Raw genomic sequence first — 23,679 nt, forward strand, 5'->3', positions numbered from 1 at the left:
CCAGCTCGCCCCTGGACGCGAGACTCCTGATTTACACCCATCTCCAAGGAACTGGCCAATGGTAGGGGAGAGAGATACTAACCGCCTTTCGCCTCCGCTTGGGAGTCACGACGTCGTGCACGCGCAGCTGCCTCAGCACCGTGGGAACCGTTATTTGAGTAATTCTAAGGGTCCTGCCCACCTAGCAGTTCGAAAGCACGTCAAAGTGCAAGTAGATAAATAGGTACCGCTCCGGTGGGAAGGTAAACGGCGTTTCCCTGCGCTGCTCTGGTTCGCCAGAAGCGGTTTAGTCATGCTGGCCACACAACCCGGAAGCTGTACGGCAGCTCCCTCGGCCAGTAAAGTGAGATGAGCGCTGCAACCCGAGAGTTGTTCGCAACTGGACCTAATGGTCAGGGTTCCCTTTACCTTTAATTCTAAGGGTGCAGGGAGGAGAATCACTCTGCTAATATCGATCCATCATATCGTGTGGCTTATGACAGATCTGCCAGTCCCTGTATATTTTAATTTCATAGAATTGGGAGGGATCCCCCAGGGTCATCTAGTCCAACCCCCTGCAATGCAGAAATCTCAGCTGAAGCATTTATTTATTTATTTATTTTAATTTCTGCACTTTATATTTTTAAGAAAAAATCTCAAAGCGGTTTACAGCATATTAAATCAATAAAACATAAATAAAACAATCTGAAGAAAGTCAAATATAGAGTATACTGTCAAAGCAACATAACAGAAAACTAAAATATTATCTTAAAATATTTCAAAATAAAACATTACAAAGGAGTTCAGCTACAGACATCCACGACAGATGGCCGTCCAACTTCTGCTTAAAAACCTCCGAGGAAGGAGAGTCCCACAACCTCCCATTCCACTGTTGAAGAGTTATTACCTTCAGAAAGTTCTTCCTGGTGTTTAGTCTGAATCTCCTTTCTTGTAATTTGAAGCCACTGGTTGGAGTCTACCTTCCAGAGCAGGAGAAAACAAGCTTGTTCCCCTCTTCCATGGGACAGCCCTTGAGATACTTGACAATGGCTATCATATCTCCTCCTTTCCAGGCTAAACATACCCAGCTCCTTTGGAGGTTCTAGCAGGGCAGCGCAGCTATCGTATACCCTTGACCAAAGAACGGTACACTCCTTCTATCTGGGATGGTCGTCCTCTTCCACCGAGTGCGCAGCTTCGGGAGAGGCACACATGGAGCGGTGAGGGAGGAAGGGGACACTCGTCTAGCCAGCCAGATCAGCCGAATAACTTGGCTCTCTGGCTGTTTTGGGACTACAATTCCCATCATCCCTGACCACTGGTCCTGTTAGCTGGGGATGATGGGAGTTGTAGTCCCAAAACAGCTGGAGGGCCAAGTTTGGCCATGACTGCGCTATAGGATATACAGTGGTATAAGAACTTAATTCGTTCTGGAGGTTCGTACTTAACCTGAAACTGTTCTTAACCTAAAGCACCACTTTAGCTAATGGGACCTTCTGCTGCCACTGCGCTGCCGGAGCACAATTTCTGTTCTTATCCTGAAGCAAAGTTCTTAACCTGAAGCGTTACTTCTGGGTTAGCAGAGTATGTAACCTGAAGCATATGTAACCTGAAGCATATGTAACCTGAGGTACCACTGTATTCAAGGACAATGGTGGCTCCAGGTGTACACCTAAGCTGCACACGACCTTTCAGAGGAAGTTTGGAGGCAGGTTGTGTATCACCTGCCTGGTCTTTCGATTGAGTGAATTAAGTTCTCTTTCCCCACCCCACCCTGCCAAGACCAATTCCGGACATTAGTTCAAGTTTCCAATGCCTCTCTGGGATCAGATTATGGAAGTAAGAGGTAGAGCTATGTGCCATCAGTATGTATGTAACCTGAGGTACCACTTTAAATGGATAATGTAGCTGGGGGGGGGGGGGCTGAGGGAAGTCCCTATAAAATGGAAAATAGCAATGTGATGGATTGAGGAATTTTTGGTTTTTGTTTGTATGTTATGTTTTGTTTGTTATTTTGATAAAATATAATAAAAATTATATTAAAAAAATAAACATACCCAGCTCCTTCAGCTGTTATTCATAAGGCTTGGTTTCCAGACCCTTGATCACCTTTGTTGCCCTCCTCTGCACACGATCCAGCAGCTTAAATGTGGAAGTGCAGTTTATGATTTTCAGCCTTGCCCCCCCCCCAATAAAAAAAACACGGCACAGAATACACCTCTTTCAGTAGCATTGCCTTTTCATACCTTTTGTTTTAATGCTTAAAAACCACCAACACGGCTAATGCTGCAGTTGGGCTCCCACTTTCTTGGTAGTAAACCCCTTTGAACTGAATGGGATTTACTTCTCTTTCACATGAGGCAGGACCCAAATTAAAATAGGAAATCTTAACTAGATTTGGTGATACTTTGGCAGATAAGAGAACACCAGCGTGGTCACAGCTACAGTAAGATCCATTTTTATAGAGCCAGAATTTGGGTTGGGCAGCTGTCATGTCATGAATGATGGAGAGAATGTCCACAGAAGCCCATGTTTACTCAAGTGAATCTCACAGCAGTTTCAACACAAGGACAGACTTCAAATAAGCATTTTTTTGTTTACAGTACTGTAGTTGCCTGAAATCAGTGTCTTGCTTTCCAAAAGCTATGATTAGGAGGGACTTATAACCCCTGCATTACACTATAGCTATGTTTGAAATAGGCTTATAGAATATGCTGTATCACCACAGTAAAAAACAAGGGACTTGATAATTCACTTTTTATTACAAGCTGGTTTTGCATTTTTCAGGGAGTAAAAAAATTCTATGAATCATCTTTATTCAGCATCCATGGGGCATATTTTAATCAGGCAATTTCAGTTAGGTCAAGCACCAAGAGGCATTCAATATCTATCAAATACTGGTAGCCCCATTATGCACAGTTGCATTGTGCATAAGTCTTTGGGACATTAAATAGCATATTCTCCTATCACATACTCTTGAAAGAACACACACACACACTGAATTGGTAAATATAAAATGCTAGCTGACAGGTAGACCTTTTATTCTATTTCTCTCTTTTTGGCATATGGAAATACATAGAATACAGCATGCCTCAAGTCCATCATTTAACATTAGTCCATTCAAGCTGAAGGCTGACTCTTGCCATTCATCTTGTTTTTTGTACCTTTTGTGAAATTTACCTGAGTATGAATACTTTAAAGTAAACATAATACAGTTAACCTACAAGATGGGGCTGGAGGAACACAATAAAGAGATCCAACATATTTGGTAAGACGTAAAAAGTAATTTAATAGCTCATTCAGCTGATTATCTAATATATTCCCCAGAGGTATGATAACTAACAACAACAACAAAAATCATTGGAAACCTTTTAAAAGGTAAAGGAGAAACCATCAAAATAAAAATAATCATTCTAATTGTTGAAAAGTTGCTTATAACATGGTACTTTCCAGCTCACTCCTTTTTCTTCCAAACAATTGTCAGGAAAGCAGTATAAGTGGCAAAGACCAATGACACAAACCTTTCTCTCTTGCATCTTGTGTTGAGCTGTACCTGTAAGAATCAACCTGTGCACCTTCCTCCCATCATTTAACAAATTTCCATTTTCTTGCATATAAGCTATTCAAGAGGTTTGCCTATGAAGAGTGTGGAAGAGTATCCCCCCCCCCATCTCTTACAGCTACTTTGGTTCTCAAACTCAAACCAATTATTTGTATCAATATAATTAACTGTTGCTGTTCCAGAGCAAATTTTCTCAAGTGCTATTAACAGGCAAACACCACCATTTTTAATTTTTTTTTTGCAAGATATAATTGCAATACATGATGCAAAAACAAACAAAAAAGCAACATCAAATTTCATTTAGGGATATTTGTTTTCATTGATGTTGGGGAATACAATCTGTTAGGCTCTGCAAATCTATCACTTGAATTTAGTTAAATAAAACTTTGGAATCCATCGTAAGCCCCATCAAAAGATGTAGAATTCCCCACCAGCATCATAATATCAGCAAAAATACAAAAAATAAAAAATGCTGTAAGCCTCCTTTTGGTAAGAACCAAGAACTAAACCCAAGCACAATCATTACCCAGCTAATTGTGCATATTTCCTGTTTCTCTCCCCCTCCCCGCAACTGGACCTAAGTGCACTTATCCGTGCTGCTTTATGCCCAGTGAATGGAAACTTGCAAAAGAGCATTTTGAAAGACAGGCTGTAATGGTATTAATTCGGAAACGTTTGCTTTACTAAATATGCAGTCAGGTTGTGGACTATGTCAGCGTTTAGTTTCTGCTCCTCAAATGCCACCTTCTCTAAAGAAGAGGGAGCAGGGAAGACTAAAGTCAGAAATTATCTTTACTGCAGCCGATGGACAATTGCATAAAAGGCAAAAGGCTTTCCAAGGGATAGATTAACAACTGTTTTTTCACGATTAATATTCTGTTGAGATGGCAACAAGCAATATGCACTCCAAGGCAATCTTAAGGGCATATAAATGTCTACAAAAAGTACATGACAAAATGTTTCTTTAAAAAAACGTGTTATGTTAAAAAAGTAGAATTGTTGAAAAGGACCCATAAAAGCTACACAAACAAAACCTAGGCGGTTTCAAAAAATACTGATTGAAATCTGTTAAAACAACATTCCACTGATTTTTCTTTTAAATCAGCATTTTATTACATTCCACTGGAATTGTGAGAAATAGCTTACATGGCATCCGAGGAAGGGTTAAATACTACATACACAACAGTTCCAGATTTGTTTTACCCCCAAAAGGAGAAGTGAAAAGCCGTTAGTAGGAGGGATAAGAGTCTCAATAATTTTGCAGTGCTGAAATTTATCCTGACAAGGATTTGGTTTACTAATATCAGTGACATTAATCTAATCTAGGAGGAACTGTGTGCCCTGTAAACATAGGAAGTTACCCAACAACAACTTAAGGAGACAGAGAAAAGCAGACACATTGCAATGTTTCATTCGAGACAGAGAAAACCTTGGGAAAGCCCCAAAACGACAAAGCATGATCTTGCTTGTCCTTCCCCAACTTTCCCCAGATGATTCTGAATCTAAAGACATCTGGAGGGCGTCCGGTTGGGGGGAGGCTGGGTTAACCAAACATAAGGACTCTTGAATGGAACTTGTGAGATTTCCATTGAAAGGGCTGGGGTTTTAAAGTGATCCATTTTGGCGGGATACAATGCTGAAGGCAACTTTTTCTTTAAAAAAAAGTAAGGCTTGTAAAAGATATGTAGAGGTTTCATCGATAGCAGCCAGCAAGTTTCTGATATTTCAAAAGCTTTTAGCAGTTTGTCTTCTTAAAAAAAAAGCCACTAAGTATAAAAGTTTTCCAGTAAGAAGAGGTCCTTCTAAGTCATCTTATAGGTGCTTGGCACCAGGAAGGATAGCTTGGTATTACCTGTACCGAATGCACACATACTTAATGGGCCACTGTGCTTTCTAATAGGAACACAACTAGCCTATGGTTTGTTCTGTTCCTCTGGGGGGGGGGGGGACAGATCATGGGACACAATGCACCAGCAAGTTCTCCTGTGCCAGCTTCAGTTAAATGAACAGCTGCATCTTTGTACAGTCTCATTTGTTTCAAAGGTGCTTGCATAATAGAAGTTTCCAGTGAATTGTGTCCAAGGATATTAGATTCTATGTTGTTGATCCATTATATCACCATCTTTATAAATGCACTATATACACATAATAGTATAATATATATGTGTACATACTTTAGGTACCCTATACTGGCATGTAATTTTATGATGCCCATTTCACCAGGTTTGTGGGCAAATGCTTAGGTGGTACTGATCCACTGGTTATGCTGCAGCTCAGCGTCAAATGAGACCTCTGGACAGAATTTGGTTAAATTTGACAAGTCACTCCTTTCCAACCTAGTTTTACGTATGTTAGATCTTGCCCCAGCTACTTGCAGAATCTTCCAATTCAGTGCCAAGGCTTGACATCTGCCAGTTTCTGAAGATAGTTCTGTGCAACGGGCATGGAGAGAATAAACCGAACTGTCCTTTGTCCCATCCTATAGCAGCCGTAGCCCACTAGTCCAAATACTGTGGCCTTTATAGCAAACTTGAGGATTTTACTTGAGGTTGATGGAGGCGGCACACTGAAAAAAGGAGAAGGGGGGAAGAGAGACTTACCATCCACCTATGTTCAAATAATTAATACCAAACACTACTTGCCTCAAACACTAAAATGTCTGCCATTACTTTTATTACTTGGGTGGGAATCCAGTATGCATCATGCAGCAATATGTGTGTGTTGTTTAATTGTGCCAATGTATTAGCTCATGAGCTTACACACACACACAAAAAAAAACCCACCACCACCACCACCACCTAGGGCTATTTTGCCCCATCCTGACCACTTAACTTTTGGGTAACAGCATACACAATACAGTTCAAACATTATCAATTGCTTTAAATGAAAATAATCTTTCATGGATCAGGCCATGAGCTAATAGTCCACACGTCAGCAGTATTTGTTACGTACGTCTTATGGTTTATTTACATATTGTGGATTTGATTTTTGAAATTCTTTTCATTTTACAATGAGTCTTGCAATACAGTATATAAAAACGATTCTGTAAAATTAATTCATACACCTTGGGAGAGGAAATCAAAGATACCTTCATCTAAATGAGCATTTATTGGCTACATTCACATGCCATGTCAAAACTGTATTTAGCATGATGAGAATGAGCTGCAGATAACTTCAGGCTCTGCATTCCCTCCATCATTCTTAGGTGTGGCAGCGGACACAGGTGGGGGGTTTGAAAGCTTTCAGTTCTGCTTTCCACTAACTGCAGTTTAGCTTTCCATTCAAACTCTTAATTCCCAACTTGTTAATAGGAGCAAGAGCAAGAGTGTGCTATTGGACTTACATTCAGATTGTGAGCTTCCTAGAGGCACCTGGTTGGCCACAGTGGAAGACAGGATGCTGGGCCAGGCAAGTGGCTGATCTTATTATGGTCTTATAATATAATCCATGACTTGAAGCTGGTTTGTTTCAAGCAGAGCATGGCTAATGTTAAGCTACAGTTTAGTGGTTCCAATAATATGACAAGCTGAACATTAATTTTTATGATGCACTTTTAATTATTTTCATTGAAATATTCACCCCAGAGACCCCTTTTTATATAAAAAATTGGGTGCTCCCTTTTCCTGTTTTACTTATACAGAGCATCAAATATCAACCTTTAATATAATTTAGATCACAGGAAACAATCTGTATCTCAGGCCTCAGTTCTGCCCAGATAAAACAGAAACCCAGACTGAAATCTTTGTTTTCAGTCATTTGTTCCATAGGGAAAACAGAACAACAAGCTTTCTCCCAAATACTCATTTCTCAGAAGATACTTCCTGCCTAACCAAGGAAATTTTGGCATTGCCCGAATCTCTGGGAGTTCATCCTGTTTCAACTTTAGTGTCATTCGCAGTCTGCCACTATACCTATTCACTGCCTTTTTTTTACCTCCTGCCCCCAGGCTAACTGCAGAAATCATAACATATAAGGAAAATGACCAAACCTACCAGAGAGAGAATTACCTCATTATTTCCTGGATGTTCAAGTCTGTATTCCAGTTCTTTTCGATCCCAGGCACGTGACCCATTCCAACCACCCCAACTACAATGGAAGGGACACATCTTCTAGGTTCAGCTGAGACAGCAGAAGAAACATAAACAAAAAAGTTCATTTTCAATGTATTTATTATATTTATTACCACTATTTTTCGGATTCTCTTCAGCCACAGGTCTCAGACAGAAACAAAGGGAAACAGTGGTACCTCGGAAGTCAAACGGAATCCGTTCCCGAAGTCCATTCGACTTCCCAAATGTTCAGAAACCAAGGCATGGATTCCGATTGGCTGCAGGAAGCTCCTGCAGCCAATCAGAAGCCGCGTCAGACGATTGGGTTCCAAAGAACGTTTGCAAAACTCCCTTCTGGGTTTGCAGCGTTCGGGAGCCAAAACATTTTGACTCGCAAGGCGTTCGGGATCCAAGGTACAGTGACCTACAAACCGAACCACAGCAGGCTCTTAAAGCCTGTGTAAAAACATAACCTAAACATTTACAGAGGATAAGCAACTTGAGTGCTTGAATGTATTATTGCTACACACTGAATAAATTAACTCAACATATTCCTACAATTCTAGAAAGGTTAAAAATGAAACCTGCCAGGTGACTTGCTATTCAAGAAGTTACTTCAGGAATTAAGAGAGAGAAAATCCCAGTTTATTGAATGCCTAAGTTAGTTATTTAAAAAAAACAAAAAACAGGAAGCTGACTTCTATAGAGTCAGACTACTGGTCCATCCAGCATTTTTGTCCACACCAGGGATGGAGAACATATTGCCCTCCAGATGTTACTGGATTCCAGCTTCTATCAGCCCCAGCTGGCATTCCCAATTGCTATAGGGAATGGGAGTTGTGTTCCAACAATATATGGCAGGCCACAGGATTCCCATCCTGGTCTACACCAACAGAGACTTCCCTGAAAACCCAGCCCTAACTGGAGGTGCTCAGATTTGACCTCAAGAGGCTCTGTATGCATAGAACACACTCTGCTCTTCCACTTTATACTATTGCTTTAGGATAAGTTGCAAGGTTCCCTGAGAGTTCAATGGAATCATTTGAAAATAAAAATCTGTTGTTCTCATAACTAGGGGTTATTTCTTCATCTCCCTCACTTGAAAGGTAAAAACAACTACTGTATCTAATAAACAAGTGATTGCCAATGGTGGTTTGATTATCTGCACCCATGTGCCATCTTCCTATTAGTTTGCAGGCATGGCCAAACTTGGCCCTCCAGATGTTTTGGGACTACAATTCCCATCATCCCTGACCACTGGTCCTGTTAGCTAGGGATGATGGGAGTTGTAGTCTCAAAACATCTGGAGGGCCGAGTTTGGCTATGCCTGGTTTAATGCATTGGTCAGCTGGTAAGTCACAACCCACTTCTGACTGACAGGTCCCACAGTAGCACTATCATAATAAAATACGTGATACAAAATTCAGAAGTGGGTCCCAATATGCCATGTTTGGGCTAAAATATGGTCTTGGATCTGAAAAAAGCTGAATAATTTGGCCAGTTCTTCTAACAGGAACATTATCTAAAAACGTATGACCCCCTTTATAAAAGGTACATAGAATTCGTAATTGGATAGTGTCACCTCTCTCATTTCAATAATCTTGCAAATCAGAATACTTCGAATTCCCATTTTGCAGATAGGCTGCAATATTGGGCCAATTCACATGTTTTGCTATGTTGGCAAAGTCACTTAAATTATGAAGACAGAGTCCAGAGAGAAAAGTCTTGGCTGAGGAAACTGAACCAAACCATGTATAATTTGAGGGGAAAGGAACATGGAGCTTTTGTCTTAGTTCAAGCCTTGAACATAGTAGGGAAATGAAGTATACAGAGGAAAATTCCCTCAAATCTTCACAGCCCATTAGAGCATTTGCTACCGCAGTGAAGAAAAAGCTTAGCAACCAGGCTAGTTGGCTAACAGAATTAATCCCTTTGTTGCACATTAATCTACAAATATGTGTCCAGATTTCCTGAGAGGCAGCATAGTTGAAGAACCACACTGCTGGAGGAGTGCAATCCCTAGTCATAAATGTTAACTTACCTTCGGATGCACGAGGTAGTTCTGTTCGCTTTGCAGCTTGCTTCAACATGTAAGTCAAGTAAATATCTCTTTCTGAGACGATAGTTCGATGAAGATCAGGAAACTCGCCAATCATCTCGGCCATCATTTGCTCCAGCAGATCCTTTTGTTTACACTTCTCCACATCATCTTTACTGAAACAAACAGTTTCAACGTCTACGTTATGCTCTCAGTGATAAATGAAAGCAAGAAGAGAAAGAATAATAAACCGGACCGATGTCCTTCGAGCCTCAATAATGCCAAAAATTGTTGTTGGTTTTTTTTTAAAAAAAAAAATCAGGATGGATAAAGGCAAGCACAAGGAGGGATTTCTCCACTCTTTCAGCTTACTATTTCTTACAGAAGAAGCCGAAAATGTAACCTGTTGTTATTGCCTGTCTCAACAGGCTAGCAAGCTGCTAATGTAGAAGGTAAGGGTACAGTCTGGTATAGCTACCAGCCTTTTAGCAAGTTGGATTTCCGGGGTTTATTCTAAGTGAGATAACTGCAGAGCTGATTGGTATTTGTTGGATTCCCATGGAAAACTTCCAAGTGACTTCCACTCTGAAGGTACTGGGGAGTGTGGGTACAAAGTTGGTTCCTTGAACCCATCCTCAACGAACCCACAAGCACGCTTGGAACAGAAGCAGGATGTTTAAGTTGCAGGAAAGAAAGTGCTGCTTAATGGGGTCAGCGATAGAAACAGAATTCGTGGATTGCTTTTTCTGCAGAAAAGCCTTGCTGAAAGACAGCTCACAAAGAGATACAGCAGCAGCAGCACACACACAAACACACACAAAATTAAAAAGCACTGCATAAAAATTCAGTTTAGAATTTGGCACAGAACTCTTTCTTCTGAAGTAATCAATTTTCATTTCTTAAAAAACAAAAACAAATTGGCAGACATCTGTGCTGCAAGTGCAGTGGAAAGAAAAATCAAACTGGTTGTTACCCCTTTCACACTCAAGTAGTGAGTGGGAGGTATGGATGTGTAAAAGCATATAAACCTCATTCTAATTATAACATGTTAATTCCTTGGAGAGAGAGAGAGCGAGCTTCAGCCTTGCTCTGCTGTTATAGCTATGTTGCGCTTCTGCCTTGATGCTGCCGAAACACAACAACAGGAGCACAAAATGCACCTTTTAGCTTGTCAATTAGACTTAACTGGATAACAATTGTTCCAGCATCAGCTGTAACAGTCCGGTCCAACTTAGTACTAGGGGACAGCTTCTAAGAATATTCCCAGTTTGGGGTTTACTTTCTACTGAGAGATAAAAGAACTGCAAGTATTGCTTATTCCCAGCCACTACCCATTGCACTCAACTGGCCAACTGTTAAAACACAGACTCCATCTGTATTTCTGACTACCATCTGTCCGTGCAAAGTATCTTAAAGCGCAGCGCCACTTGAAACTGTATACGAAGGTCAAAACGTACAATAATGGGTCACAAGTTGTCCAACCCTGGCCTTCCCTGTCTAGTAGATGTAAAAGAATACGTCTTGTGTTAGTAATTCACTGCTACGCAGTTCCAGAAGCAGCTACGGTATCTCCCACTTGGGGAGTGTTCCATCTCCTTCTGTTCTTATTAGGCTCCCGGTAAGCCCTTATGAAATATCTTTCGGACTGCTGTCTCTTTTTGGATGTGTTTGTTTTCTCTAAATGCAACGTTTCTGAAGGACACAAAGCTACCTTGTTTGCTCCAGCCACAGCCTGAAACAGGTACGCTGTTGCCTTCAAATGTAGAAAAAAAAGCAGTGCAACTATATTACAAGTGGAGGCAATTGTCTGCCCCCCCCCCAGTTGGCGGAGTGTGTATAATAAACATGCCCAGCCCCGTTATGCCCTCTTCTGGGTGCAAAAGGACCCATGTGCCAGCGATCACTTGTCAACTGGACACACCTAAAACAGTTGCTGCCTGTATTGTGGAAATAATGCATTCTCTCCATCAATCTCCCTGCGGGCCACAACTTAACAACTGAAGGGCTTTCCTAGCATAAACCAAAGGCACCCCCCATTTGTGCAGGGGGGGGGAATAGACGAGAAGGGACTGGGGGGGTCATCCCCCTTGTTCTGGGGTAAAAGCCACTTAATTTGCACAGTCCTCCCTAGTGGGAGGAAAACCCATCCAAGGATTCTCTCCTCCACTATAGGAAGAAATAGTGAATTTTGTGCACCAGATGCATTCTGGTATCTACTAGACATATAAGTTGCCTTATACTGAGCTAGAGAACCTTGCATATAAATGATGCTAATACACACAGTTTAAATATGCAACATGAGTACAGCTCCTTTTCTCTCTCAGTCTTTTCTTTCCTTTCTTTTTTTCACAGCTCTGTAGTGCCTGCTATATTTCTCAAACGGCCCTTCTTACCAAACACATTGCTCATTCTATTGTAGACAACGAGATCCTCTTGGGCGTACGACAGTTGCAAATGGCAGGAACCTACTACTGCATATAACACAATGTTTAATACATGGCAGCGGGAAAATAGCGCTGCGAGGCACTGAATGCTAAAGCGTCTACATCACACCGAAATGTAAACATGCAAAGAACTGCTTATGGTAAAAGAACATCTCACTGCTGTTGGTGTGATGGATAAAAATAACCTGAAAATTGCCCCGATAGAAGCACTCGTATTAGAAAAAGCTCTGTAGCCATGCATGAATGTATCAAATAATTCACTGACTACCAACACAGCGTAAACAAAGCCCTAGTTACATGCTACTCCCTCGTAGGCCGATGGCATGATGACTGGGGAGTGGGCCTGTGCTTTCAGCCCCACCAATTGCGTTCACTTCCTAGAACTGTGCATTGTGTGTACAGGTAGCTGTAAAGACAACTCAGCATATGAACTCTTGCTCATATGCAGAGGCAAAACTAGGCTATAATTCACCTGGGTCAAAACTAGGCTTTAATTCACACCCCACATGTGTTTGCGTACACACACACACACAGGCTGGGAGACCAAATGGCACCCCTCTGGAAACTTCACCTGGGACAAAAACCCCGACTAGTACACCCCCCGACCTCGTAGCTACATCTCAGTCACATGTGTGAGCTCTGTGAAATTGGGGCATCCACACAACCAGGCATCCTGATCACATTGACCCTTTACACGTGAACTTCTTACAGACAACAGCACAACGATTACAGGAAAGAATCAGGGGTGGGGCTCAAAGTGCACCCCCATTCACCACAATTGCTTGACATGCGAGTAAAACACGTGTTTTACAGAGGGCACCAAACACTCACTGACCCCAAGAGCTATTTGGCATAGCACGGCGTTTCCGTGCACTGCTCTGGTTCGCCAGAAGCGGCTTAGTCATGCTGGCCACATGACCCGGAAGCTGTACGCCGGCTCCTTCGGCCAGTAAAGCAAGATGAGCGCTGCAACCCCAGAGTCAGACACGACTGGACCTAATGGTCAGGGGTCCCTTTACTTTTATGAGCACTTTAATAAAGAACAGCTTGTAGGATCTTGTCCTTTTATCAGGCGTTTTTAAACAGGCATCCCTGTTTATACGGGGTGTGTGTGTGTGTGTGTGTGTGTGTTTACATTCCGAGGCACTGCATGCATCGGTGAAATTGTATATACATTGGTACCTCTGGTTACGAACTTATTAATTCATTCTGGAGGACTGTTCCTCACCTGAAACTGTTCTTAATCTGAGGTACCACTTTAGCTAATGGGGCCTCCCGCTGCCGCTCAATTTCTGTTCACATCCTGAGGTAAAGTTCTTAACCCGAGGTACTACTTCTGGGTTAGCGGAGTCTGTAACCTGAAGTGTTTGTGACCCCGAGATACCACTGTAATAGAAACCCATGGAAAAAGCCTGCAGATGCCCTGCCCCCATTCCACCCTTTTAGTGATGTTTCTGGGTCACTTCTGGATTCGGCGTGATTGGCATATACACGGTCTTGCACATACTGAATGCACATAAATGGGGGAGGGAGTGGCTGCCTACATTTCAACGGGATGAATGTTTATGTATTAAATTTACACCCCAACCTTGTTCCCAAAGGAACTCAGGGTGGCAAAACAGGTGATTAAATGTATTTAAAAATCCAATACAGATGGGAAAGGTCTCAACCAACCAGATTCCTACATTGTACAATACAGACTTCAAAATAAGGTATGAGCAGGAAGCCCTCACCTGTAGGGCACAGTGATCAGTTGGGTGTAAAAGTAAAAGGTTAAAAGGTAAAGGACCCCTGGATGGTTAAATCCAGTCAAAGGTGACTATAGGGTTACGGCACTCATCTCACTTTCAGGCCGAGGGAGCCGGCATTTGTCCACAGGCAGCCTTCCGGGTCATGTGGCCAGCAGGACTAAACCGCTACTGGCGCACGGAGGACCATGATGAGTGCCAGAGCGTACGGAAACGCCGTTTACCTTCCTGACACAGCGGTAAATATTTATCTACTTGCACTGGTTTGCTTTTGAACTGCTAGGCTGGCAGGAGCGGGGACAGAGCAACGGGAGCTCACCTTGTCACAGGGATTCAAACCACCAACCTTCCGATTGGCAAGCCCAAGAGGCTCAGGGTTTAGACCACAGCCCCACCCGCGTCCCTACAGTTGGGTGTAAAGGGGTTGGACGGGGAGTTTGGTGTTGACAGGAGCTGGAATCCCAACAATATCCAGAGAGCCTCTAGTCTACTGTTACAACGGTTGCCCTTTCTTTTGTTGTTACCGGCACCAAAAACATTTGCCAGCGCCATCAGAAAATATACCCCACGGCTGCCTCAAGTCTGAGCACCCAGCTGCTGCTGAGATCCGGCCACTTAGGTTCACGAGTTGCCACACTCTTTCCTACCTGATTGGGTCAGAAAGGAAGCAGAGGCCCCAAGCTAGCTTGACCTTTTGCCAGAAAGAAAGTGCAGCGATGGCCCTCTTGAACGTCACCGGGATTGGCCTGTCCCCAAGATGAAATTTGCAGAAAGGTACTTTACTAGCCTGCAAGATGAATATGCACATTAGCGATTAGTTAACATTATATACAACAGGAGGTAAGGCACTACACAGGGTGTGTAACAAATAATAACAATAACAATATCATTTTCAGCTTAGCTGTCGGTCAATGCAGGCTTCTTGCACAAAGGTTCTTTCAGGGTTTCATAGCTTACACCAGGCTATTAAGTTGGTTTTCAGAAATGATTTGGTTTCTCTTAGATAAATTGTTGAAAGCAGAATTAAAAAGGGACATGAGTAGCAGTAGCAAAGTCCTTCAGACCTCTCTGAGATGCAACAGTTTCACTGTCCATTTCTGGGCACAATTCAAAGTGCTGGTTATAGAGACTACTTTTCCTCTACAATCCCAGTTGAGATCTTGTCCTGCCAATGGAAGATGAGCGTTTTGGCAAGAATTCAAGACAGGGCCTTCTCAGTGGCTGCACCCACACTTTGTTGATGTTGGCAGGTAAAACCATTGTATCTTAAGAGGTGTTCGGATTACTGAGTGGATTTGTCTTGTTTTGCATTTTAATCGTTGTGAGTGGTATCTTACTAAGTTTTCCTCAATAGCAGATGAACTTAAATTAATGAACTAATGGATTTCAATAGGTCTACTTTGTGTAAAACTTAGTTGAATGCCACTCCACATGGCTAACTAGTCCACAGCTGTTGTCTAATTTTCATCTTCTCTAACCTGATTATTCTTTGCTTGTTACTTACCATTTACACTAATTACCGCTTATACTTTATTGACTGGTCGCCATTTTGCATTTCATTGCTAACTGGTATTAACTGCATTTTACATGAAAAAATGTGGTTTAAACTTATGATGGCAGCATTTACAACTATATTGAATAATTACAAGTTACCAAAGCTGATCAGATACAAGAGACTCCTCAGACTAGCATGGCTAAGAAAGTGCAAGTGCTGTCATCACAAATCAAATGCAATTTGCACAGACAATTCACATGAAAAAAATCAAACTCAGTCAGTCAATCAATATAAGTTTATTGTTCTAGCTAAAGGCCATGACAAACCCGCAGAAGCAGTACCAATAAACAATACAGGTCATACATCCATAAGATCAGCCAACAACAACAACAACAACAACAACAACAACAACAACAAATAATAATAATAATAATAATAATAATAATAATAATAATAATAATAATAATAATAATAATAATCTGCAATACCCATTGAGAAAAATGTTTTAATACGCATTGAGGGGAAAAATGCTTCAATATTGGCCAAGGATTCTGGTAATAGTTCCAACTCAAGAAAAAGAAATTCAAATCTATGAGATGATTTGCGCAATTACTGACGGGGGAAACTGGACAAAATTTGTTATGTACAACAGAATTGTTCACAGATGCTCACCCAACTTGAAAGTATTTAAAGGCTCCAGGATGGAAGCCAGAGAAAGGGCAGCTGTTAGTTCAAGGGGGCTTCCTTCCCTCCCCCCCCAATGGCTCCCCTAAGGTTCAAAACAGCATTGTAGGAAGAGGAGGGGGGGAATGAAACAATCAAAATAGTGCAATGTTGTATTCCTCCCCCAGTTTTCCCCTTATGAAAACACAAACTTTCTCCACTCCCACCTTTTTTGTTTTGTTTTTGTTCTTAAAGAGAGATGTGTCTGGCTTAACTGCTATCTAAAAATCTATTAGCCTAGCAGCTGAGACATGGGACAAAATGAATCACACACTCAACTTTCTGATATGTTTAGCGTTCCCTCGGCAGCTGCAAAGGATACCACTCATATTGCAGCTTTCATTATGTTCTGCCAGCGTTAGACAATCACACTGAAAACAGTAGATGGGGAGCCCCAGATTTAAAAACCAGACGTTCTTTGAACTGGTAAATTTTCCTTCTTCCAGAATTTGATTTGTTTTTAAGAGACAGGCTTTGGCACAAAGAATTTGACCCAAGTGAAACCCACACCGGTTTCTGCTGTTGCCAGCCTCCCACAATTCACTCAGCATTTTTTAGCTCAGGGGGGAAATCACACACAAAATCACACACACACACACTTAAAAGAAGAAAGAAAGAAAAGTCTCACCTCCTTGAAAGCCTCCCTGAACTCCCCTCCAGGAGCCATTCCCAGCTGTTCTGTGATATGTGCAGAGACTTTCAGCAGCAGCATTTGCATCAACCCAGACATGACTCCATTCTATCATAAGAAGAACCATTAAAAAGAACGAGTTAACCTTTTGCAGATTACTGGAAAAGACAAGATGCACGGTGCCATTAATAGCTGTGATGAAACATCAATTATCCTGGGCGAAGGAGTAAAACACCAACTCTGCCTCTGGGAGCTGATTTACTGCTGAACACAATCCCCGTTATTTCAACATGTATATACTGTATACCGGATCGTTGCTAAGAAGCCTTTTAGACATCTGCTAATTTGTTTCCTTGTGGAGGAAAAGAGTAGAAAATAGCACTAAATTAACCTGTCTGGCGGCATAATATTTATTATTTATACCCACCTGCCTGTGCCCGAGAGAAGAAAGTGACTAAGTATGCAAATAGCAAGGGTAATTCCTTGCGTAGGTTTGCAATTAAAACAGATTAGCATAGACTTAATTTACCTGCTGCATAAAAGGTTTTTTTTTTGCAACATTTGCACAATTTAGAAGCACACACACAGTACAAACAAAGCTTTATACACTGAAAGTGTAGGAAATGCTTAAAGCATGTACGTAATAGTTTCAGAGTTGAGAGATGAGGGTTTAAAAAATTATTTTTAAAGCTGTCAACTCAGCTAGTGGAGGAAGTATATAGATGCAGGAAAATCTCATGCCACCAATTAGTTCCTGTGACTCCTGCAACTAAACAGCCTTCCCACTGTGTCCTCCCTCACAAACAGATTATCACTGGGTACCTTACTTAGTTGCCAAAAATGTACATTTGGTTTCAGTTTGATATTTACAGATGACCTTTTTGCCATATATCTATTATCTACCTTTACATAATGAGTGTGGAGTTTGTTTTGGAATATTAAGTAGGTGACTGTATTGGATAAAGCATTGGACAAAGTATTTTTTAGGTCCACACTGAGAAATATGCTGGAAAACAATTCTAGCTCGCCCTTGGGAGAAAAACTAGAAACTCTTGTGTTCCTGCTTTCTTTTGTGCGGCAGAATTTATGTCGCAATGCTGTGAAAAATGATCCAGGAAGGAGAAACTGTTGCTTTAGTGCTGAGTCACAAGTCAATGGCTAACCATTCTCCTCGCTCAAACTTAGGCAGTAGTTTCCTGTTGGGCGGACAGCTTTCCAAACGCTAACAGATCTGCTCTCAAGCAATGGACCGTTCTCAGGACAGATGGAAACATTTGCAAGGTGAAGTCTTGCTTGCCAAGGACACTGAGGGAACTTCATAATGTCGAAGATGTGCAACACACATCGGTTGTAATTTTACAGCTTTCCTGACTGTCCAAATCCATCTGGTTTCTGAAATCTACTGTACATAAGCCATAACCCTTTGCTGAAAACAGAACTCAATGGCTTGCTTTAGCCGTCTAAATGTCTCTCAGTTGTTTGCAGAGTTCCCTGGGAAGATTGATTGATTGTTAACCACTCTTGTGAATTGCAGCTCTCTGTCTCCCAAGAACTCTCAGCACCCTTTACAAACTAAATCTCCCTGAGCATTTACTAAATTAGTCACCAAATTTTATTTTATTTTACTTCTAAGTTGACCTCCTTTGTAATGTTTTATTTTGAAATCTTTAAGATAACATTTTAGCTTTCAGTTAATTATGTTGCTTTGACTGTATACTCTATATTTGACTTTCTTCAGAAATGTTTGATTCTGAATTGCTTTATTGATGTTTTAATATGCTTTGAGGTTTTTCTTAAAAATATAGAGCAGTATAGAAATGAAATAAATAACAAGCTTTTTTAAAAAAAACTTTTTAAAAAAAGAAAAGTGTTAACCTGCAGGAAATTAGATATCGTTCCCTAGGCATAAAGAAACTAATTTTCTAATACAAACAGAGATTATCTGAAATAAGAACAATAACGGAATATATAAAATGACTGACTAGAATGGCAATTGTGATATTATCACTTGCATATCCTCTACAGGAAATTGGTGGCAGTTCTGGGATGTATTTTTACATCTTTGAAAAGCTCATTGAAGAGGCAGCTAGGAGTTTGAGATACTAGTGTACCGTGCTGGACTAGAGTCTTGCTTTCAGAATGTATAAAACAAATAAAACTCTAGCCATTTCTTGCTGGGGGAGAGTCTCTTTATTTGGCTTTCGATTAAGAGAATATTTTTTGCTGTTGCAAAGGACCCTCTTTCGCTGCACCATCCTGCTTTAGCTTCCCCTTCTAGCTGTTTAAAAGGTAAAGGGACCCCTGACCATTAGGTCCAGTCGTGTCTGACTCTGGGGTTGCGGCGCTCATCTCGCATTACTGGCTGAGGGAGCCTGCGTACAGCTTCCGGGTCATGTGGCCAGCATGACAAAGCCGCTTCTGACAAGCCAGAGCAGCGCAGGGAAACGCCGTTTACCTTCCCGCCTGAGCGGCACCTATTTATCTACTTGCACTTTGACGTGCTTTCGAACTGCTAGGTAGGCAGGAGCTGGGACCGAGCAACGGGAGCTCACCCCATCGCGGGGATTCGAACAGCTGACCTACTGATCAGCAAGCCCTAGGCTCTGTGGTTTAACCCACAGCGCCACCCGCGTTTACCTGCATGGAATTTTTGCATGAGTATCATACTGGACTTTAATCCTGTTATTTGGTTTTACATAAACGTACAGTAGAGCTCTGCTCCACTGAAAACCTAGTCCCCGTATACTTCTGCTTTTATAACACTCCCTATAGAACAAAGCCCTGAATGGGAATGGCTGTGCAATTAACTGCATGTTGATACAAGTCTTGACTGCGCCAGATTATAAAAAGTTAGGACAGCAGTATTTCAATTTCGCATACAGACGGACAGGTGATTTTGTCACCGAAGAACTCATACCTGTTTTATAGCTTGCTGAAGTTTCTCCAGATTGATTTCTTTGGCTTCCTTTAGCAATGTCTTTTCATCCATTTTTAACATAGAAACTCTGTATTGGCACAGTTCAACCACAACCACATCAGGCTGCACTTCTTGTATTGTCTGAAAAATATGAATTCAGTTGCATGCTGGCAGTACTGGGAGAAACCTCCCAAGCATATAGTAGCAGAGTCCTAATCCACTAACTATTTTTTTAAATAAAACTGTTTTTTCCCCCCGTTTATGTTTTGGAAGAGAATATAAGGTTTCTCGTCTAAAAAGCAAAAACCCTCAGGAAAGGTGTTTGTTACACATTTACACATTTTTTGTATTTTGCTGTTATCAGCTCAAGGACTTTAAAATATACACCTTTAAAATATTTCAGGAAAAAGAAAGGATATTGCCAAACAGTAAAAACAAATTCAAGAGATTTTTCAGTGCCCTCCTCCTGCCAAATTACCCGTATCAGCTCTCCGCACAGAAAACAGGAAACTGACCCCCTCGTTCCCCAGAATTTCTCCTCCTCTGCATAAATTCAACCCAACTCCTGGCCTCTGCAGCTTTGTTTGAAACATGGATGATAAGACGATCTCCTCACAGGTTTATAATCAGGATGAATAATATGGGAGAAGACTACAGTATACATGATGGAACCTCTGCACGAATTGGTTCTATATAAAGTTATCCACGACAGCAGCTATGTACCCAACCCAAACTGTAATCCTTTTCAGCGTTACAAAAATAGCCAAGGTTTCAAAGGTGCACTTCTGGCCCCAAGAGGGGAAAGAAAGCTTTTAAGACCCGAATGTTTTTTTAAAAATTTTTAATTACCTTCACTACATCTCTTTTGCTGCTGTCACTGAAGTGGGCAGTGCCAACGACATATACTTTGGAGCCCTCCTCGGTAGAAAGTTCCGTCACGGTGCTTGGGAGGGTGGGCTTCTGCATTCGCCTCTTCATCTTCATCTCCAAAAGTATTTTTAAAGCATCAGCGTCAGCTGCATAGAAATTAAATAAACAAACTCGTATTTAGTTTGCGTCTTCATCTCCCACTTTGCCCCAATACCTATGGAAAGGGTATGAATCGACTACAGTCGTACCTGGGGTTCTCGAACGAGATCCGTACCGGAAGCCCGTTTTGACTTCCGAAAACGTTCAAAAACCAAGGCGTGGCTTCCGACAGGCTGCAGGAGCTTCCTGTACTCAATCGGGAGCCATGGAAGCAGCAGTCGGACGTTTGGTTTCCAAAAAACGTTTGCAAACCGGAACACTCACTTCCAGGTTTGCGGCATTCGGGAGCCAAAACGTCCGAGTCACAAGGCGCTCGAGAACCAAGGTACGACTGTACAATGTTTAAATGGGGCCAAGTCAGAGTTTTGAGCATTAACATTCTGGTGACAAATGGGAGGGTTTCAGGATAGGTGTGTGTGTGTTTGAAAAATATCCCCAAACCACCTCCTTCCTTGCCCTTTTTGTGCCCTGACGTAGTTTGCAGCTACGCCCCCCCCCCAAATCTGCAGAGCTGGTGCCAATTAAAAATGAAAACACAGCAGGAGCTTCTCATAGAAGCAATACCGTCACAGTGCTAATCAGATCTGGCTGCATGAAGTCACCAAGCCATACCAGAGGGATGGCAAGGCTTGCTTCCTTGACTCTGAATAGACAAGCATTGTCAAGATAATTCTCAGCCTGCTCCCCATGATCAATCTGGGGACAGTATAGGGGTGGAGTTGAACTTTGCAGAGGCAATTTTTTCACAAAATACTTCCTGCTTTGGCGCCGACACAGTTTATAATTCATGTGTTATACAGCATTAACTTTTGTTTTAGGAACAGTCTGTTTTCTTACAAGATCTCTACACAGGATAACATTAATGCTATTATAAATATGGCATTATACTTTTATTTTTTTTGGGGGGGGGGAGGTAGGGGAATGTAAACTGCCATCAGAGGACTGCATGGCCCTAAAAGGCAGAACACAAATGTCTGAAATAAATATATGAATCAACTTTACATAGCTGTTTTATCACATTAATTTATAACTGCCTTCCCTCCAAAGACCTATTTTATCCTCACAACCACCCTGTGAAATAAAATTGGCTCAGAAATGCTGACTGGCCCCAAATCATGCTGTTAGCATCCTTGGCAGTGTGGTGTAGTGGTTAAGAGTGGTAGACTCGTAATCTGGGGAACCAGGTTCGTGTCTCCACTCCTCCACATGCAGCTGCTGGGTGACCTTGGGCTAGTCACACTTCTCTGGAGTCTCTCAGCCCCACTCACCTCACATAGTGTTTGTTGTGGGGGAGGAAGGGAAAAGGAGAATGTTAGCCGCTTTGAGACTCCTTCGGGTAGTGAAAAGGAGGATATCAAATCCAAACTCTTCTTGGCACACCTAAGTGCCCAGAATCAGCAACATCCCATCAAGAGAGTAAGTCTCTACCCAGCATACTGGGTCCCTAGTAAACACACCTAGTAAGTGTGTTTAGGATTTCAGGCTTAGACCTTGTGCCCATGCTAGTTAAGTCTTCCTATGTGCCTTAGAATCTCGCCCACACATGCATTAGTACAAGATGGCAGCTTGGACTGTACCACTGCAAGTTCATTTCTGAATGCCTACCTGACAAGTAAAAACAAAAACATCAAGGGAAAAGGTCCCAGCTGTCCACTTCCCTGGTTGCCACTGGTCCTCTATAGACAAGCGCTCAAAACACGGCTATCATCACTCCACATACTGGAATGGTGCAGTCCATTCTAAAGTGGTACAGTCCATTCTACCAAGCTCTGCCACTGCACAGGTAGACCAGACTTAATCCTCACCCACCCCAAACTCTAGCCATTAACTGCTTTAAACCAAGACAAGACGTAGGAGGCAAAATGACTTTGCTATCCACAACTATAACATACAAATATTTGACGCAATGCCTGCAGCTTCTTTCGGCCCATCTCCTTGTGCCTCAGGTGAAGGCGCTGGTTCTGTAGCCATCTGTGTCGATTAAAAAAAGGGGGGGAGTGAATGGTACAAGTGGAGAGAAGAGCTTGAATAAAGCATGTTTTGTGCATGGATAAATTGACAATTATAACAAATGCTAGAAGCTGATATACTTAAAACACAGTCTGGGCTACAAGGCAATTTTGTTTTGCATCTTGTAGCACAACTACTTCACTATGTGGAGATCTATGCTAGAATGATGTGGCTGTGATTTCAAGTCATGAGCAGCTCAAGATACACCTGTGGGGTTTGTGTGAGGGCTCAGGAAAACAAGCACACTATCTCTGCTATCCTGCTGGGCATAAATTAAGGCCATACTGCTCTCTCCATAGAAGACAATGGGTGAGTGCACATAGTTGCTCATTGGGGTGTATTAGTGGTGATGATAATGATAATGATAATGATAATTTTATTATTTATACCCCACCCATCTGGCTGGGTTTCCCCAGCCACTCTGGCAGCTCCCAACAGAATATTAAAAACCCTAAACAGGGCTGCCTTCATATACAAAGTAGCGATGAGATATGTTGGGTTTTTTAATATAAAAAAATACATAAAATTCCCCATAATGCAACACACCCATAATTCACAAATTACATAAGGCAGAAATGGGAACCTGTGGCCCAATAGGGGTTATTTCATAGAGATATGAGAACCAGCGTCGCTTATCTATCTCCAAAAGAAGGACTGGCTCCCATCATCCCTGACCATTGGCCATGCTGGCTGAGGCTGGTGGGAGCTGGAATTTAACATCTGCAGGGACACAGGTTTGCCCTTTCTACCTTGGATAAGACAGAAGGCTGCAGAGCAACACAATACGTTAAACTTCTTATCGGGTTAGTTGCTGCCTGGAAGAAACACATCCCACAGTAACTCAAGCTTCTCTCTCAAAGATCTCAGCGTGCTTTGGTTTTCTGCTTCTGCAGCTCAAGCACAGCGGCCCCTCAGAAATTTTGATAAACCAAAATGCCTAGTGAAGCGTTTTCCGCTCTCTGCACAGGATGTTTCTGTTCCCAAAATTTACCTCCTGCTGCTGTTCCCCCTCCATAGCGAGAATGTTCTTTAACTTCCACCAGCCAGATTAGAC

The 23,679-nt window shown here is 41.9% G+C and overlaps 1 protein-coding gene across 2 annotated transcripts; it reads right to left on the minus strand.

Moving 5' to 3' along the window:
* Positions 1-4,609: 4,609 nt before the first annotated feature.
* Positions 4,610-23,679, minus strand: TRABD (TraB domain containing). 2 transcript variants are annotated; one of them, XM_033163260.1, is made up of 9 exons: positions 23,617-23,640; positions 22,508-22,586; positions 20,436-20,602; positions 19,587-19,727; positions 16,667-16,777; positions 14,468-14,607; positions 9,632-9,804; positions 7,549-7,660; positions 4,610-6,107 (listed from the first exon to the last, which is right to left on the minus strand). In XM_033163260.1, exons 1-9 carry the CDS (start codon positions 23,638-23,640, stop codon positions 5,930-5,932), a joined length of 1,125 nt encoding a protein of 374 aa, XP_033019151.1. In that variant the 3' UTR covers positions 4,610-5,929. The 2 variants fall into 2 exon arrangements, with proteins under 2 accessions (XP_033019151.1, XP_033019152.1); XM_033163261.1 differs by having other exon boundaries at positions 5,977-6,107; positions 7,534-7,660; positions 23,617-23,679.

The sequence above is a fragment of the Lacerta agilis genome, chromosome 10, assembly GCF_009819535.1.
Source record: "Lacerta agilis isolate rLacAgi1 chromosome 10, rLacAgi1.pri, whole genome shotgun sequence".
NCBI lineage: Eukaryota > Metazoa > Chordata > Lepidosauria > Squamata > Lacertidae > Lacerta > Lacerta agilis.

Coding starts and splice junctions, on each gene's coding strand:
- TRABD (XM_033163260.1), bottom strand. CDS start 23,640: ATGGAGGGGGAACAGCAGCAGGAG. Junction 22,587..23,616: donor AGGGGGAACAGCAGCAGGAG/GTAAATTTTGGG, acceptor TAATCGACACAG/ATGGCTACAGAACCAGCGCC. Junction 7,661..9,631: donor ACTACCTCGTGCATCCGAAG/GTAAGTTAACAT, acceptor CTGCTGTCTCAG/CTGAACCTAGAAGATGTGTC.